The sequence below is a fragment of the Biomphalaria glabrata genome, chromosome 18, assembly GCF_947242115.1.
Source record: "Biomphalaria glabrata chromosome 18, xgBioGlab47.1, whole genome shotgun sequence".
Lineage (NCBI taxonomy): Eukaryota > Metazoa > Mollusca > Gastropoda > Planorbidae > Biomphalaria > Biomphalaria glabrata.
The window spans coordinates 11,442,032-11,458,467 of NC_074728.1; the positions used below are offsets into that span (position 1 = coordinate 11,442,032).

General features: G+C 38.7%; 1 protein-coding gene across 1 annotated transcript in view; it reads right to left on the reverse strand.

The window, feature by feature from the left end:
• Window positions 1-1,709: 1,709 nt before the first annotated feature.
• Window positions 1,710-16,436, reverse strand: part of LOC106072740 (uncharacterized) — a 74,596-nt gene continuing 59,869 nt past the window's right edge. Inside the window, exons 16-19 of the mRNA XM_056017868.1 lie at window positions 14,985-15,119; window positions 7,044-7,139; window positions 3,599-3,677; window positions 1,710-2,023 (exon numbers count right to left, since the gene is read on the reverse strand). Of these exons, the coding sequence (XP_055873843.1) occupies window positions 1,930-2,023; window positions 3,599-3,677; window positions 7,044-7,139; window positions 14,985-15,119 (404 nt within the window). The 3' untranslated portion in view covers window positions 1,710-1,929. The remainder of the gene's footprint in view (window positions 2,024-3,598; window positions 3,678-7,043; window positions 7,140-14,984; window positions 15,120-16,436) is intronic.

Here is a 16,436-nt window from a genome sequence, read left to right on the forward strand (position 1 = left end):
ACTAACTCATAGTCTAGTTCGAATTAATGTTTTAACTACAATGATAACCACCCTATAATATGGTCCATCAGCATTGTTCTCACAATAGTTCATTCCAAGACAACGATTCTGTAATACAAGTCGATCTATCTTCAACCGATATCAAAGTTCAGAGTATCAAGACAACTCTCAACGTCACAATATACACCAAGTCTGTATACAGAAACCCGCAATCAGAAATCTGGAACCTCAGACTCGAACTTCAGTCCCGAAACTTGAGACGAAAACCTCAGACAGACAAACTGAGATGAAAACCTCAGTCCTGTAACCTAAAACTGAGATCTCACTCCTGAAACCTGAGACCCTATAGAAAGATAAAGAACAAATTCTTCTAATCTTCTAATCTATATACAAAAAAATACGAATACGATCGAATCCAAATAAAAATAACTATACAATGTGAAATAAAACTCACCCTAAACAGGGGTCAAGATAATCCTTTAAGAATATCTACCAAGGCCAACGATAACGCTATCCAATACCATAAGCACAGGGAGAACTTCACGAGCAGAACAGAAGCCTGCTTCAGTCTAGTAACATGGCGTGAAATACACCAGACGATCTAAGACAATTTACGTCATAAAAAATTATGACGAAGCGACAAGGGGAGATCACCTACTACACCAGTAAATAAAATAAATGCAAATGACGTCATTGTGACTTAAAGAGGATTCATGAACCAATATGATCAGTTCACATGACCTAGTAGCGGGTAAAGCTAAAAATATTCAATTAGAATTATAGCTAGATTTAGATATTTTAGGTCAACAGATCAGTTTTAAAAGTGTGCTGGCACGTTCGTCAAGAGGTGTAACTGGACCCTTCTTGTACTGCCTAGGTTATTAGGTATAACCTCCAGATATACAATTAAACTAATGTGTGCAACAAAAGACTTTACAAAGTCGCAGGTAAACATATATACAAAGTTTATTTACATGAGTAAAATAAATGTGAAAATAATTGGCCATCAACTCACAGGCCGACACAACGCTAAGTAGACAGAAGATACTCAAAAATAGTATGGCACACAGCCCTAGTCATATGTTACAACTATGTAAATAAATGGCCATCAACTCACTGGCCTTGTCATTAGATGAAATGGATGAAAGCGGAGCTCTTAGAATGTAAACATATTTACTATGCAATTACATAGATAACTGCGACAAATATGACAATTTAAAAGATTCTAGTTTGGTGATTGGTCTATAGATCCAGACCTAGAAGACGGTGCGCAAAATGTTCCTGAAAATGTATTGACTTATTCCCCTTGCTAATGGAGACATGCGGGACTACATCCTGACATATGCTTCAGATAAGGCTTGTCTAAACCGCCAGACCAAATTGAATTATTAGATTATATTTCAAAAAGGTTATAACGGTTATAAAAAGTTATAACGGTCAAACCAGACTTTTGCAACGCGTGGCCAATTAGCTAATAATTCTTTTCATAAAAATAAAAATAAACTGTCTAAATCGTTCGAGCCGTTTTCGAGAGCCGAATTCACCCAAGTTTTTTTTTCCGAATTTTTCTAAAAAAAAAATTTTATAAAAAAAATGTGACTGAACTCCGGGCACCAAACGGCCATTGCCAAAACGCGTCTTAAACAAAAGTCGCTTAACTATTGAAGTCTAGAAACGAACGTACAAAAGAACACAAGCAGCTATTTGTATTTTTTCAAAACGTTGTTTAATGCACATCAAATTCAAACTCTTCCTAATTGTTACCATAAAAGTAGATTCCAGAACTAGGCTAACCGAATCTCAAAGACTTTTGTATGTTGATTCATATTGCTGGCTACTGGGCAGTTTTAAAAAGTCAACATTTTAAAAGTCAACATTTGAAAAGTCACACAAAACGTTTATAAAAAAAAAAAAGGTTTAAACTTGTATTTAACTTTTCCCAATTGAAATCGATGTCCCAGATTTAGAAGAGTGTCTGCAGTCGTCCCATCTCAGAAAAGAAATGTTGTTTTTTAGTAATGTGCTGAAATTTTCAGAAGAAAACAAAATATTCGAATGAGATGCATTGACTGAGTTTAAATATCAAGAAAAACAAAAATAATTTAAAAAAAAAAAAGACATTAGTGCCCTTATACAACTTATATAGCGATTTTTTTCTCTTATTAATGAACTAATGAATGTTAAATTAAAAAAAACAATGGAATATTTTTTACACCCACGTTTAAGGTTTTTGTTGACACGAAGTTACGAATTGAAAAGAGCTATTGTAAAGTCCTAATTAGTAGCATGTCAAAGTCAATAGTACATCGGTTCCCAACCATAACTTGCTCCGAAACCATTTTATTCGAATACAGATTTTTTTTTTTTACATTACCACTATTGAACTCGCACCAAAACTTCTGGTTCGAGGGGCTCAAATCTGGGGCGGGGGGGGGGAAGAATATCGAAAACGGCTCTAACGCTTTTTCCTAGAAATTTAACAGTTGTTGTTTATCGTTGGGAAAAGAATTACTAGCTCGTTGGCCACACTAGGAAAACTTTTTGTAAATGCTTTTAAAAAGCGAATACGGTAAATAATTCACCCAGATATCCCTCCCCCCCCCATTGTCCCAACTTGTCCAGAAAAGGGATAGGATCATAAAGTATTGAGAAAGCTAAAAGCATGAAAAAGCGCAAAAGAAAAACGATTGAAAAACTTATTTCAAATTGTAGAGATGTATTGTTGTAGCTCTAACATCCCTAGCCTAGATATAGTAAAAATGTAATTACTTTACTGATCCTAACTAATTAATACAATTACACTTGGTATAAGCTTTTTTGTTTTGTTTTGTTTTTAAGCATTTATTTTGTATCTCACTCGGAGAGGGATGGAACAAATAGCCCGTTGACAAAGTCAGAAATGTCCGGAAGGGGCCGTCTTAGAAGAGCAATAGGAATGACTGCCCTTTCACGGAGTTGTGGTGGTTACAGTATAGGAAGATGAGGCGAATTCTCCATGGTTAGAGCTGCCTTCGGCTGCTTATACCGAGCAGGACCCGTTCCGAGGGCGCGGTGTGCGTATACAAGCTTCGATACCATCTCTTGGTCTTTGGTCGTTACTGTTTGGAAACCTCAGAAGGGACTAAGGGTTGAGGAGCTCCCTGTCCATGCTTTTTGATGTATAAAATCCAGTAATCAATCGGGATAATGGCGCCTTCGTGCTGATTCCCTAAAGGAGTTAATCAAAGGTTATAGATTAACGCGATGGCTGAGTGATAAAGCTTCCGAACTGGAGGTCCTGAGGCCGAATCGTGGTAGATATTGGAATTTTTAATTTCGGGATCTTTGGACGCCTCTGAAACCTGAGTCCACCCAGCTCTAATGGAAACCTGAAATTAGTTAGGGAAAGAAAAGGCAGTTGTTCATTTTGCTGGTCACATGACACCCTCATTAACATTGGGCCACAGAAACAGTTGACCTTTACATCATCTGCCATAAAGATCGCATGGTTTGAAAGGGAAACTTTTTGTTTTACTTTACCGAGTAACGCGTAGGAAAACTTCAACTAATACAAATATGAATGTATTAAGCAGCATGTAACATAGAATCGTATACTCACCAGGCTCCTACTAGACATAACAAACCAAGGATGGGAGAGATAATAAAAGGTACCAATATAGTCATAAGTAATTTTCCTCCTGATTGAAATAAAAAAACAAACAAGCAAAATATAAAAACACTAGTCGACCCACGGCGTAGCATACGCCGTTATTTTAAATGGCCGGCCTTAGGCCAATGCAACCTATGCGACTGCAGTGGGCCCCGCACTTTTAAATTATTAAATTAAAACATTTTATAACTTAAAAACAGAATTACCGGTGCCACCTGATTTACCAGGAGCTCCTGGAAATCTCCTGAAATTGCAAAATATATGAAAAAGTCATGGAAATCTTCGGAACTTATTAAAATCTTTTGAAGACTTAAAAAAAATAAAATTCCTGAAATATATAGACAAAAATTGTCATTTTGGGGTATCATTCAAAATGGAAAACGCCAATCCTACGCACGATGAAATAAAAAACGGCATTATGCATTGGCAACACAATTTTTATGATATACTGCATGGCTTCACTAGACGCAAGGCTCGTAAAGTAATTCTGTAGGTAGTAAAGAATGAATAAAATGCAAATACGAATTTATTTTCTTATACAAATTCTTAATTTTCACTTATTTTCCGTATCTCTACCCAAACTTGTCCTCGCGAAGCCCGTTTCACATAGAGACCCACAACGGTCGAGACCGACCCTGCTATTTAGTGACGGGTGAATACAGAGTAGATTACTTCCCCCCCCCCCTCTTTTTTTTTTCGCCGCTAAAGTTACGTGGGGTAGAGATTATCACAATGGTTAAGTTCGGCCCTACTATTGAGTGACGCTGAATACTACTTGTTCTCCCCCCCTCCCCTCTTTTTTTTCGAGGGGTAACTCTAGCCCGACTTTTAGTAATAAAAGAGTGATCTTTCCTTTACTTCTTGTCCAAAATCTTGAGCCATGAAGAGAATTATTTATATAGATAATCTGAAAATTACCGGAGTTTTCTCCCTTTTTTAAAATTAAAATAAAATAAATTAATTAGTACTAAATGATTAATTAATTGGTTAATTTCTTTTTTGTTTGATTCGTGTATTGTTATCAACTATGAATAATTCTGTAAAATTTCAACTTCATCAGAGAATGGGAAGTGGGAGAAAAAAAACTTTCAAAACATAATAATTCCTTGGTACCAAATTTCCCATCAAACAGCAAAACTCCACGGTGCTAAATTTCCCACCAAACAGCAAAACTCCACTGTGCTAAATTTCCCACCAAACTCCACGCGATTTTAGTAAATTTCCCGCCACTCCACCATGTTGTTAAATCCCATAAAAATCAAGATGGTTGCTATAAATCTCTAGAAATATATCACTTGCTAAAACTCTATTGTGCCAATTCTTTTGACCACATTTCCTAAGCCGTCCCTCTGTAAATGACTTACCAAGACGAATACTATGCAAATGGCTTACATAGACAAATATTATGAAAAGATTTACCTAGACCAGGGGTGGGCAACCTTTTTCTACCTTGGGCCGCATTAAAAAGGTTTGGTGACTGGCGAGCCGCATAATTTTTTTTACTCCCAATTGAGGAATTACAACAAGAGTTAGCCATTTCTTGAACTAATTTTACGAATAATTGTTAAAATGTTGTCACAATCCCAACATTCCACCACAAATGTACAATTGTACTGAATGTGAAGCATTTAAACTGTTTACATCCGTGCATTATAATGTTCCGAAACTGTAGAACTAGCTTACTAGTTTTTTTGTTGTTTTTTTGCGACTGTCAAATTACAGTCAGTGAGGTTATAACATTTCATAATTTTGAAACAAACGAAACAATGCGTGTTCACAGATGAATTAGGTTCCGAATAATGTGACAGCTTCGCAGCAACGTTTTCTTAAGTGTGGGAATACAGCTTCTGGCAGGCATGAAACTTCCGTGGAAGAACTCCCTGGAATTTCTCTTTCAGGTCATAATTTGCTTGGAGGTATGTCTTCTGGAGCTGAATGGTGAGCAGAGGGTATTGAGAACTAGTTTCAAGTTCTTGACGTCTTAAAATTTGCTTTCAAATTCCACAATCAAGGAATCCAAATAAGTCTTTCTTTTACTTTGAACCATTTCACTAGAAATAGTTTCACCTTTCAGCTAAGGAAAATGATAAGACCCGATTTCACTCGCTGGCTCGAGAAGTGGAATAACTTTGAAAAGATTTAAGATGCTCATACATTTCATTTGTAAAAGAAACATTGCAATGTCTGCAATGATAAACATGAATTCTGCCTTCAATTCTTCATTAGAAATATTAGTAAAGTCACAGTCAATGTCCTTCAATGAACCTAACTATTTCTTCCTTGAGATTCCATATTCTTCTAGGCCAGCGGATACTACTGTGTAACCGAACATCGGAATGTTTTGTTCCAAATCTTCAAGTACTTCTCGAAACTGCCAGTCATGGCCGACAGATAATTGGAGGCCATTTGCAAAGTGATTAGTTGGCCTCAAATAAAACATAGAAAAACAGCGACAAAAGTAAAATTATTCAATTTATTTAAAACCCATTGTACTTCAACAATAACATTGAGGACAAGTATCGCTATTTCTTCTCTAAAATATCAAGACAAATACGGAAGTATATAGTGCAAGGCCTTCACCCATTGGGGGCCATAAGCAGTTTGTCTATGTCTAAGGCTGGCCTTGTGTCAATAAGATCATTGCGATATCAATGACAATACATTTGATATTCAATGCTTTATTTTATTAAAAAGCCTCTTTTTCACGGTCAAAGCACTGGATCCATCTTGTACAAGCCGACCCAACTCTTTCAACTCTTTCAACACAGTTTTTCAAAGAATTAAATAAATACTGGCTTGTGTTTGTCTTTGACTGAATGTTTCGAAATATTGCCCTTAAGAATAATCTTCATTTACTTTAAACTTTTTAGAATGACTTTTAAAGACAATGCTTCTTTAGCCTCTGCATGATAAGTGATAAGAATTAAAAGTATCAATGTTTCTAAATCTATAGATATTTACAATTATTTATTTAAATGTATTTGCATTTTTATATGTGTAATGTGTGGGCACACCTGATTTCTTTAGGTGTCGACGGGCCGCATAAAACGCTCCGAAGGGCGTGCATGTGGCCCGCAATTATTATGTGAAAGAGTTGCCTAGACAAATATTGTGTGGAAAGTTTACCTAGACAAATATTGTGTGGAAAGCTTACCTAGACAAATTTTGTGTGGAAAGCTTACCCAGACAAATATTGTGTGGAAAGCTTACCCAGACAAATATTGTGTGGAAAGCTTACCGAGACGAATACTACGTGTAAAACTCACCTAGACAAATAGGGCCTACAACGTAAATGGTTTACCTAGGTAAATGCTTTGCAAATGATTTATCTTGACAATAGTATGCAAATGGTTTATCTAGACTCTAGCTAGACAAAGCTATAGAAATGCCTTACCTGGACAAATACCTTGCACTCGCTCCATACAATCTTCGCCACACTTGACTTCACACAAGTCCATACATTTATAGCCGTATGTCCATTTGGGACATTCTGGAGGTTAGTAGAGAATTTGAATGTGACACAAAGTTAGAGGGATATGTTAGTTGAAAAACAAGTGGAGCTTCTGTAGCTCAGTTAAAATGATTGTCTTTAGTAAATATGAAACATATATATATATATATATATATATATATGATACGAAAATGCACCCTATTCTTTCTTAACTTAAAAAAAAAAATTTTTCATAATTTCGACCCAGTATTTTTTAAAGCCAACATTTAAATGTATAAAGTGGCCTATACAATTATATACCATTCGGCTTATTATTTATGTTTATTTCTACACAGATCTAGATGTAAATCTGATTCTTCTAGATTTAAACTAAGCGTACTCTTGTATTATTACAAGCTCAAATTCATGCCCCTGGCGTCCACAGTTCATTATCCCAACCAACCAAAGTTCACTATCCCAACCAAAAAAGTTCACTATCCCAACCAACCACAGTTCACTATCCCAACCAACCACAGTTCACTATCCCAACCAACCAAAGTTCACTATCTCAATCAACCACAGTTCACTATCCCAACCAACCAAAGTTCACTATCCCAACCAACCACAGTTCACTATCCCAACCAACCAAAGTTCACTATCCCAACCAACCAAAGTTCACTATCCCAACCAAAAAAAGTTCACTATCCCAACCAACCACAGTTCACTATCCCAACAAACCAAAGTTCACTATCCCAACCAACCAAAGTTCACTATCCCAACCAACCAAAGTTCACTATCCCAACCAACCACAGTTCACAATCCCATCCAACCACAGTTCACTATCCCAATCAACCACAGTTCACTATCCCAACCAACCAAAGTTCACTATCCCAACCAACCAAAGTTCACTATCCCAATCAACCACAGTTCACTATCCCAACCAACCACAGTTCACTATCACAATCAACCACAGTTCACTATCCCAACCAACCAAAGTTCACTATCCCAACCAAACAAAGTTCACTATCCCAACCAACCACAGTTCACTATCCCAATCAACCACAGTTCACTATCCCAACCAACCAAAGTTCACTATCCCAACCAACCAAAGTTCGCTATCCCAATCAACCACAGTTCACTATCCCAACCAACCACAGTTCACTATCACAATCAACCACAGTTCACTATCACAATCAACCACAGTTCACTATCACAACCAAGCAAAGTTCACTATCCCAACCAAACAAAGTTCACTATCCCAACCAACCACAGTTCACTATCCCAACCAACCTAAGTTCACTATCCCAACCAACCAAAGTTCACTATCCCAACCAACCAAAGTTCACTATCCCAACCAACCAAAGTTCACTATCCAAACCAACCACAGTTCACTATCCCAACCAACCACAGTTCACTATCCCAACCAACCACACTCACTATCCCAACCAACCAAAGTTCACTATCCCAACCAACCACACTCACTATCCCAACCAACCAAAGTTCACTATCCCAACCAACCACAGTTCACTATCCCAACCAACCACAGTTCATTATCCCAACCAACCACAGTTCATTATCCCAACCAACCACAGTTCATTATCCCAACCAACCACAGTTCATTATCCCAACCAACCAAAGTTCACTATCCCAACCAACCAAAGTTCACTATCCCAACCAACCACAGTTCACTATCCCAACCAACCACAGTTCATTATCCCAACCAACCACAGTTCACTATCCCAATCAACCACAGTTCACTATCCCAACCAACCACAGTTCATTATCCCAACCAACCACAGTTCATTATCCCAACCAACCACAGTTCACTATCCCAACCAACCACAGTTCACTATCCCAACTAACCACACTCACTATCCCAACTAACCACAGTTCACTATCCCAATCAACCACAGTTCACTATCCCAACCAACCACAGTTCACTATCCCAATCAACCACAGTTCACTATCCCAACCAACCACAGTTCACTATCCCAACCAACCACAGTTCACTGTCCCAACCAACCACAGTTCACTATCCCAACCAACCACAGTTCACTATCCCAATCAACCACAGTTCACTATCCCAACCAACCATAGTTCACTGTCCCAACCAACCACACTCACTATCCCAACCAACCACAGTTCACTATCCCAACCAACCACAGTTCACTATAACAATCAACCACACTCACTATCCCAACCAACCACACTCACTATCCCAACCAACCACAGTTCACTATCTCAACCAACCACAGTTCACTATCCCAACCAACCACATTCCTAACCAATTTAAAAGGGCATGTCTAATAAAGTGAAATAAAGTAAGGTGCGTGTGTGTGCTGGGGGGGGGGAATTCTTATACTGAAGTATCAGTGACAATTGAGGTACATTACAGCTAAGTATGTCGGTATTGGGCATAGTCATCGTAAAATTAGCTATATATTACTCGACACCTCTTGTAATAGGCCTGTTTTGATCAGTAGAAAAACGTCAAAAGAAGTTCAAATCGATGGTTAAATTCAACCTTCGTAACCCCCCCCCCCCTAGAAAAGTGTCGAAATGGTTTGAAGGGTATATATTGAAAGGTCTTATGTATAAGAACCTTTTGAAGACTGCTTTTACTTGATAAATATTCAAATATGAGTTCATAGGCCCAAACTAATTTGCAAACAGGAAAAAACAACAAGAAAGACCTTCAACTGCCGTCAGCAAATGCTTTCAAAGGTTGAGAAAAGCTGATTAAAAGGTTAAAGTGTCGCCCCAGAAAATAAATTCATTGCCTTTGAGAAATAATATTCCAAAAACAAGGCATTAATATTTCAAGTCCTAAATGTTGTATGAAACTTTGTTTTGTTACAAAACTACATTGAGTCTGGTAAAACTCTCAAAAAGTAATTTCGGGAGAGGAATATAAAATGAAGTAGGCCTTATACCAGGGATTGACTGGGTGCTAAAATCGGCCCGGGTATATCTAAACAATCCGGCCCATATATCCTAAATCATATGATAAGCATCCATTTCTACGTCTACCTGTACTGAAAAAATCATTGTTAATTTCGATGGCCCTATTGCCCATTTGGGTACCCCCTCACCTGGCATTTGCCCAAATGCCAAAATAGCCAGTCCGCCCCTGGCCTATACTTTTAATTTTGCGTATTTAAAGCATTTTAAACGTATTGGAGTTTGTTTGGGAGAGGAATAGGCCTCAATTAGTTTATACAATAAAATTAAATTCTGAGATTCAGAAAAGGTTGAGAAGAGGGGACTAGGCCCATTGCATTTTGTTGACACAAGTTTCGTATGAATTCTAAATTTTCCAATTCAAAGTATTTCTTTAAATAATTGCAACGAATTCATGCAGAATATACAAATTTAAAAAAAACTGAGGAATCACGCAAAACACATGTCGTCATATCTGATTGTCTTGTTTTAAATGTCACGTTTTTCTGCGAAAAAAGGGGGGCCGAAAGAATGTAAACGATTAATCAGATATGACTCCTCTATTCATTTTATATTTATTTATTACTAATGATTGCATTTGACATTTTCGGACGTAAGGGGCGCTCGACTTAAGATGGTAATATATAGCATATATAACATATATCAGTGACATATTTAGTTTACATAAATTGTGTAATTTCTCCACTTGGACCGCCACTCCTACGGTTCAAACTGGTCACGACAACCCGACATATATGGGATAAATATCAGTAAGTATGTTTATAGGTTTAGCTAATTTCGTTTACAAACTGTAATGTCTGCAGGCGGGTTAAATGCCATCGCTCTTTCCACCCCAAAGAATCAGCCAACATTCTATGGGGCGGGGGAAGGGGGGGGACGAAATACAAGAAAAAAAAATCGTTTGAGTAATTATGTTCACAAACTGTAATTTCTGCACAAAAATCGAAACGCCCCCCTCACCCGAGAGTATGGGTTAGCCCGGGGGGGGGGGGCTAGATGCTATTGCCCTACCCACTTTACAGAATTCGCCAACAAACAATAAGGATGGGGGAAGGAGCGACAAAAAAAAAGGCAATACTTTGAAATATCAAGAAGTAGCCTAAAGCATACATTTATTTAACTAATTTGTTCATCAACTGTGATTTCTGCAAAACAATTAAGTCCCCCCCCTCCACCCGAAGGGTTGTGGTGGGGGGGCGGAAAAAGCATTCGAATTTGAGTTGTTCATCTTATTTCTCTCGCGCTCATTCTTGAATCAAATTGAAACTTTTAACAATTATTTTGTTGTAACAAAACATTTATCATTTTTAAAAATTAATCAATTATTTGTTGCATATTAATTATTTTGATTGATATGGAAAAAGTGAAATAACTTATACATTACTGAGATATATAGTTGTAAGTGAGGAGTTTTTCCATTAAGATAAGCTTTAAAAAAAAAAAAGGGTGTTTTATATTAAAATACCTTGCTGGTTTGATCAGCCACGTGTCTATAGCGATTTGAGCTAACGTGTCAAACAGGTGCCAAGCTGGGTGTGGTAGAGAAGACTTGAATGTGGTAGAGAAGACTTGAGTGTGGTAGAGAAGACTTGAATGTGGTAGAGAAGACTTGAATGTGGTAGAGAAGACTTGAGTGTGGTAGAGAAGACTTGAGTGTGATAGAGAAGACTTGAGTGTGATAGAGAAGACTTGAGTGTGATAGAGAAGACTTGAATGTGGTAGAGAAGACTTGAGTGTGATAGAGAAGACTTGATTGTGATAGAGAGGAATTGAGTGTGGTAGAGAAGACTTGATTGTGGTAGAGAAGACTTCAGTGTGGTAGAGAAGACTTGAGTGTGATAGAGAAGACTTGAGTGTGATAGAGAAGACTTGAGTGTGATAGAGAAGACTTGAATGTGGTAGAGAAGACTTGAGTGTGATAGAGAAGACTTGATTGTGATAGAGAGGAATTGAGTGTGGTAGAGAAGACTTGATTGTGGTAGAGAAGACATGATTGTGATAGAGAAAACTTGAGTGTGGTAGAGAAGACTTGAGTGTGATAGAGAAGACTTGAGTCTGGTAGAGAAGACTTGATTGTGATAGAGAAGACTTGAGTGTGGTAGAGAAGACTTGAGTGTGGTAGAGAAGACTTAAATGTGATAGAGAAAACTTGAGTGTGGTAGAGAAGACTTGAGTGTGATAGAGAAGACTTGAGTGTGATAGAGAAGACTTGATTGTGATAGAGAAGACTTGATTGTGATAGAGAAGACTTGAATGTGATAGAGAAGACTTGAATGTAAAAGAAAAGACTTAAATGTGAAAGAAAAGACTTGAGTGTGATTGATAAGACTTGAGTGTTATAGAGAAGACTTGAGTTTGATAGAGAAGACTTGAGTGTGATAGAGAAGACTTGAGTGTGATAGAGAAGACTTGAGTGTGATAGAGGAGACTTGAATGTGGTAGAGAAGACATAAGTGTGATAGAGAAGACTTGAGTGTGGTAGAGAAGACTTGAGCGTGGTAGAGAAGACTTGAGTGTGATAGAGAAGACTTGAATGTGGTAGAGAAGACTTGAGTGTGATAGAGAAGACTTGAGTGTGATAGAGAAGACTTGAGTGTGATAGAGAAGACTTGAGTGTGATGGAGAAGACTTGAGTGTGATAGAAAAGACTTGAGATTTATAGGGAAGACTTGAGTGTGATAGAGAAGACTTGAGTGTGATAGAGAAGACTTGAATGTGGTAGAGAAGACATAAGTGTGATAGAGAAGACTTGAGTGTGGTAGAGAAGACTTGAGCGTGGTAGAGAAGACTTGAGTGTGATAGAGAAGACTTGAATGTGGTAGAGAAGACTTGAGTGTGATAGAGAAGACTTGAGTGTGATAGAGAAGACTTGAATGTGGTAGAGAAGACATAAGTGTGATAGAGAAGACTTGAGTGTGGTAGAGAAGACTTGAGCGTGGTAGAGAAGACTTGAGTGTGATAGAGAAGACTTGAATGTGGTAGAGAAGACTTGAGTGTGATAGAGAAGACTTGAGTGTGATAGAGAAGACTTGAGTGTGATAGAGAAGACTTGAGTGTGATGGAGAAGACTTGAGTGTGATAGAGAAGACTTGAGATTTATAGGGAAGACTTGAGTGTGATAGAGAAGACTTGAGTGTGGTAGAGAAGACTTGATTGTGATAGAGAAGACTTGAGTGTGGTAGAGTAGACTGTAGCGTGGTAGAGAAGACTTGAATGTGGTAGAGAAGACTTGAGTGTGATAGAGAAGACTTGAGTGTGATAGAGAAGACTTGAATGTGGTAGAGAAGACATGAGTGTGATAGAGAAGACTTGAGTTTGATAGAGAAGACTTGAGTGTGATAGAGAAGACTTGAGTGTGATAGAGAAGACTTGAGTGTGATAGAGGAGACTTGAATGTGGTAGAGAAGACATAAGTGTGATAGAGAAGACTTGAGTGTGGTAGAGAAGACTTGAGCGTGGTAGAGAAGACTTGAGTGTGATAGAGAAGACTTGAATGTGGTAGAGAAGACTTGAGTGTGATAGAGAAGACTTGAGTGTGATAGAGAAGACTTGAGTGTGATAGAGAAGACTTGAGTGTGATGGAGAAGACTTGAGTGTGATAGAAAAGACTTGAGATTTATAGGGAAGACTTGAGTGTGATAGAGAAGACTTGAGTGTGATAGAGAAGACTTGAATGTGGTAGAGAAGACATAAGTGTGATAGAGAAGACTTGAGTGTGGTAGAGAAGACTTGAGCGTGGTAGAGAAGACTTGAGTGTGATAGAGAAGACTTGAATGTGGTAGAGAAGACTTGAGTGTGATAGAGAAGACTTGAGTGTGATAGAGAAGACTTGAATGTGGTAGAGAAGACATAAGTGTGATAGAGAAGACTTGAGTGTGGTAGAGAAGACTTGAGCGTGGTAGAGAAGACTTGAGTGTGATAGAGAAGACTTGAATGTGGTAGAAAAGACTTGAGTGTGATAGAGAAGACTTGAGTGTGATAGAGAAGACTTGAGTGTGATAGAGAAGACTTGAGTGTGATGGAGAAGACTTGAGTGTGATAGAAAAGACTTGAGATTTATAGGGAAGACTTGAGTGTGATAGAGAAGACTTGAGTGTGATAGAGAAGACTTGAATGTGGTAGAGAAGACATAAGTGTGATAGAGAAGACTTGAGTGTGGTAGAGAAGACTTGAGCGTGGTAGAGAAGACTTGAGTGTGATAGAGAAGACTTGAATGTGGTAGAGAAGACTTGAGTGTGATAGAGAAGACTTGAGTGTGATAGAGAAGACTTGAATGTGGTAGAGAAGACATAAGTGTGATAGAGAAGACTTGAGTGTGGTAGAGAAGACTTGAGCGTGGTAGAGAAGACTTGAGTGTGATAGAGAAGACTTGAATGTGGTAGAGAAGACTTGATTGTGATAGAGAAGACTTGAGTGTGATAGAGAAGACTTGAATGTGATAGAGAAGACTTGAGTGTGGTAGAGAAGACTTGAGTGTGGTAGAGAAGACTTGAATGTGGTAGAGAAGACGTGAGTGTGGTAGAGAAGACTTGAGTGTGGTAGAGAAGACTTGAGTGTGGTCTAAGAGGGAAGGTAGCAACGATTCCGACACAGAAACAGTCTAGACGGTGTCTCGACGATAAACTAAATGTACACATAATATGCCTTAGACCAGTCTTCTTTTGAAGTTCAATGTTTATCCCGATGGACAACTTACTAAGGAAAAGTTTCACACTCAAATTCAATCCCACAATTTGTTTGTTTACACTTTGCTGGTTTACATCCCGTGTACGGTTTTAAAACAATAACATACTGTAGGAGAGAAAAAGAAGACAAAACGATATAAAGAAATGTGGCGGCGATACAACAAAAACCTAAAAGAAACGTAAGAAAATGAAAAGAGGAAGATCAGGAGAGAAGTAACCCCCCTCCCCCCCCCCCCAAAAAAAAAAAAAAAAAACTTACCATGAGTGCAAGCAAACCTTGGCTCCGCCCAACCAGCTTTACAAGAAGCGCACGAGCCGTTGCGTGAGTTACACTTGTTCTCACAATTGCTGCAGTCGTTCAAACACTGCTCACCGTACAATCCAACGGGACAATCTTTTCAAGAAAAAAATATTTGGATTAAGTTTGTTTTTAAATACTAAGTCCTATTATAGTTCAGAGAATATTGTTCAAGCCCCGTTTGAGTAATTGTGTATATTATTCTACCAGTACGCGACATTTTGGAGCAGCCAATTTGGCGGAGTCGTTCGTTTTGGCTCGAGAGGTTCTGGCGATAATATATAGAACACCTAGTTTTTTTTATAATAAAGATTGTTTCTTTCACTTTATTGTACTATAATATACATATTGGTATAAACCTGGTGGTGGCACAGATGGGGACAGTGGTGTGTGTGTTGTCAGCAGACGCAAATCGCCCCAGGCCAGCGCTAGACGAGCGGTCAACCGTGACAAGTTACGACGGTCAGCCGAGACGAGTGTCAACATGACCGTTCGGGAAGGATCGGCGTCTTGAACAGAGCTCAGGAGCGTCACGAGGGATGTAGTCATCTGAACACCCAGAATGGTCAAGCGACGTTCTGTCCGGTTCTAGAAGGCCAGTAGGGACCCTATATAAAGAGCGGAGGTATCACAGTCAAGACGGTTCAGAGCCCGGTTTACTACAGTCTGGTCGACTACAGTACAGTTCAATGTGGTTCAGCGGTGTGGTTCTGTACGGAGCATTACGACGGTTCAGTGCGGAGTACTATCAAGTACAGTTGTAAAATGTTTTACATGTTTCGGATGTTCCTTCAGAGTTGAAGATAATTACTTCCTAGTCCAAACCTCCCGCAGGACGACGGGGGATGGGAGCGGGCAGGGTTTGAACCCGGGACCATCGATAAATCTGTACGACAGTCCAGCGTGCAAACCGCACGACCAGGCTGCCAGTTGAGACGAACGGCGTCTTGATCTTGGTCTGTGATCGAGTCCGATACAACGAGCCCAGTGTGTGAAGTCAGTCCAGTAACTGTTGAACCCAGTGCAAGCCCGGAACGAGATGGAGAGGCCAGTGCAAGAGTTGATACTGCGGTACGGTGTTATCGAAGAGATATTTGTACATTGTACGTTTTGCCAATTGTACAGTATCGGCTCAGATTTATTCAACTATTCAAGTGTTACGTTATTTTGGAGCCCTGAGTTGTCAAGTTCTTTAAGTTGGTGGTGTCGTGTGGTGCAGTTTGCATCGAGCCTGGATAGTGAGATTCGTAACAATATTATATATTCTTCGTCTACCCCCCCCCCACACACACACACCCTCAAAGAAAAAGTTTTAACAATTTTGACTATTTCATGAACGAATATTGCAAACTATGGATTGCTCCCTTCTCGTGTAGTGTGTGCTAGGGACATGACATATGTCGTATCGATGGT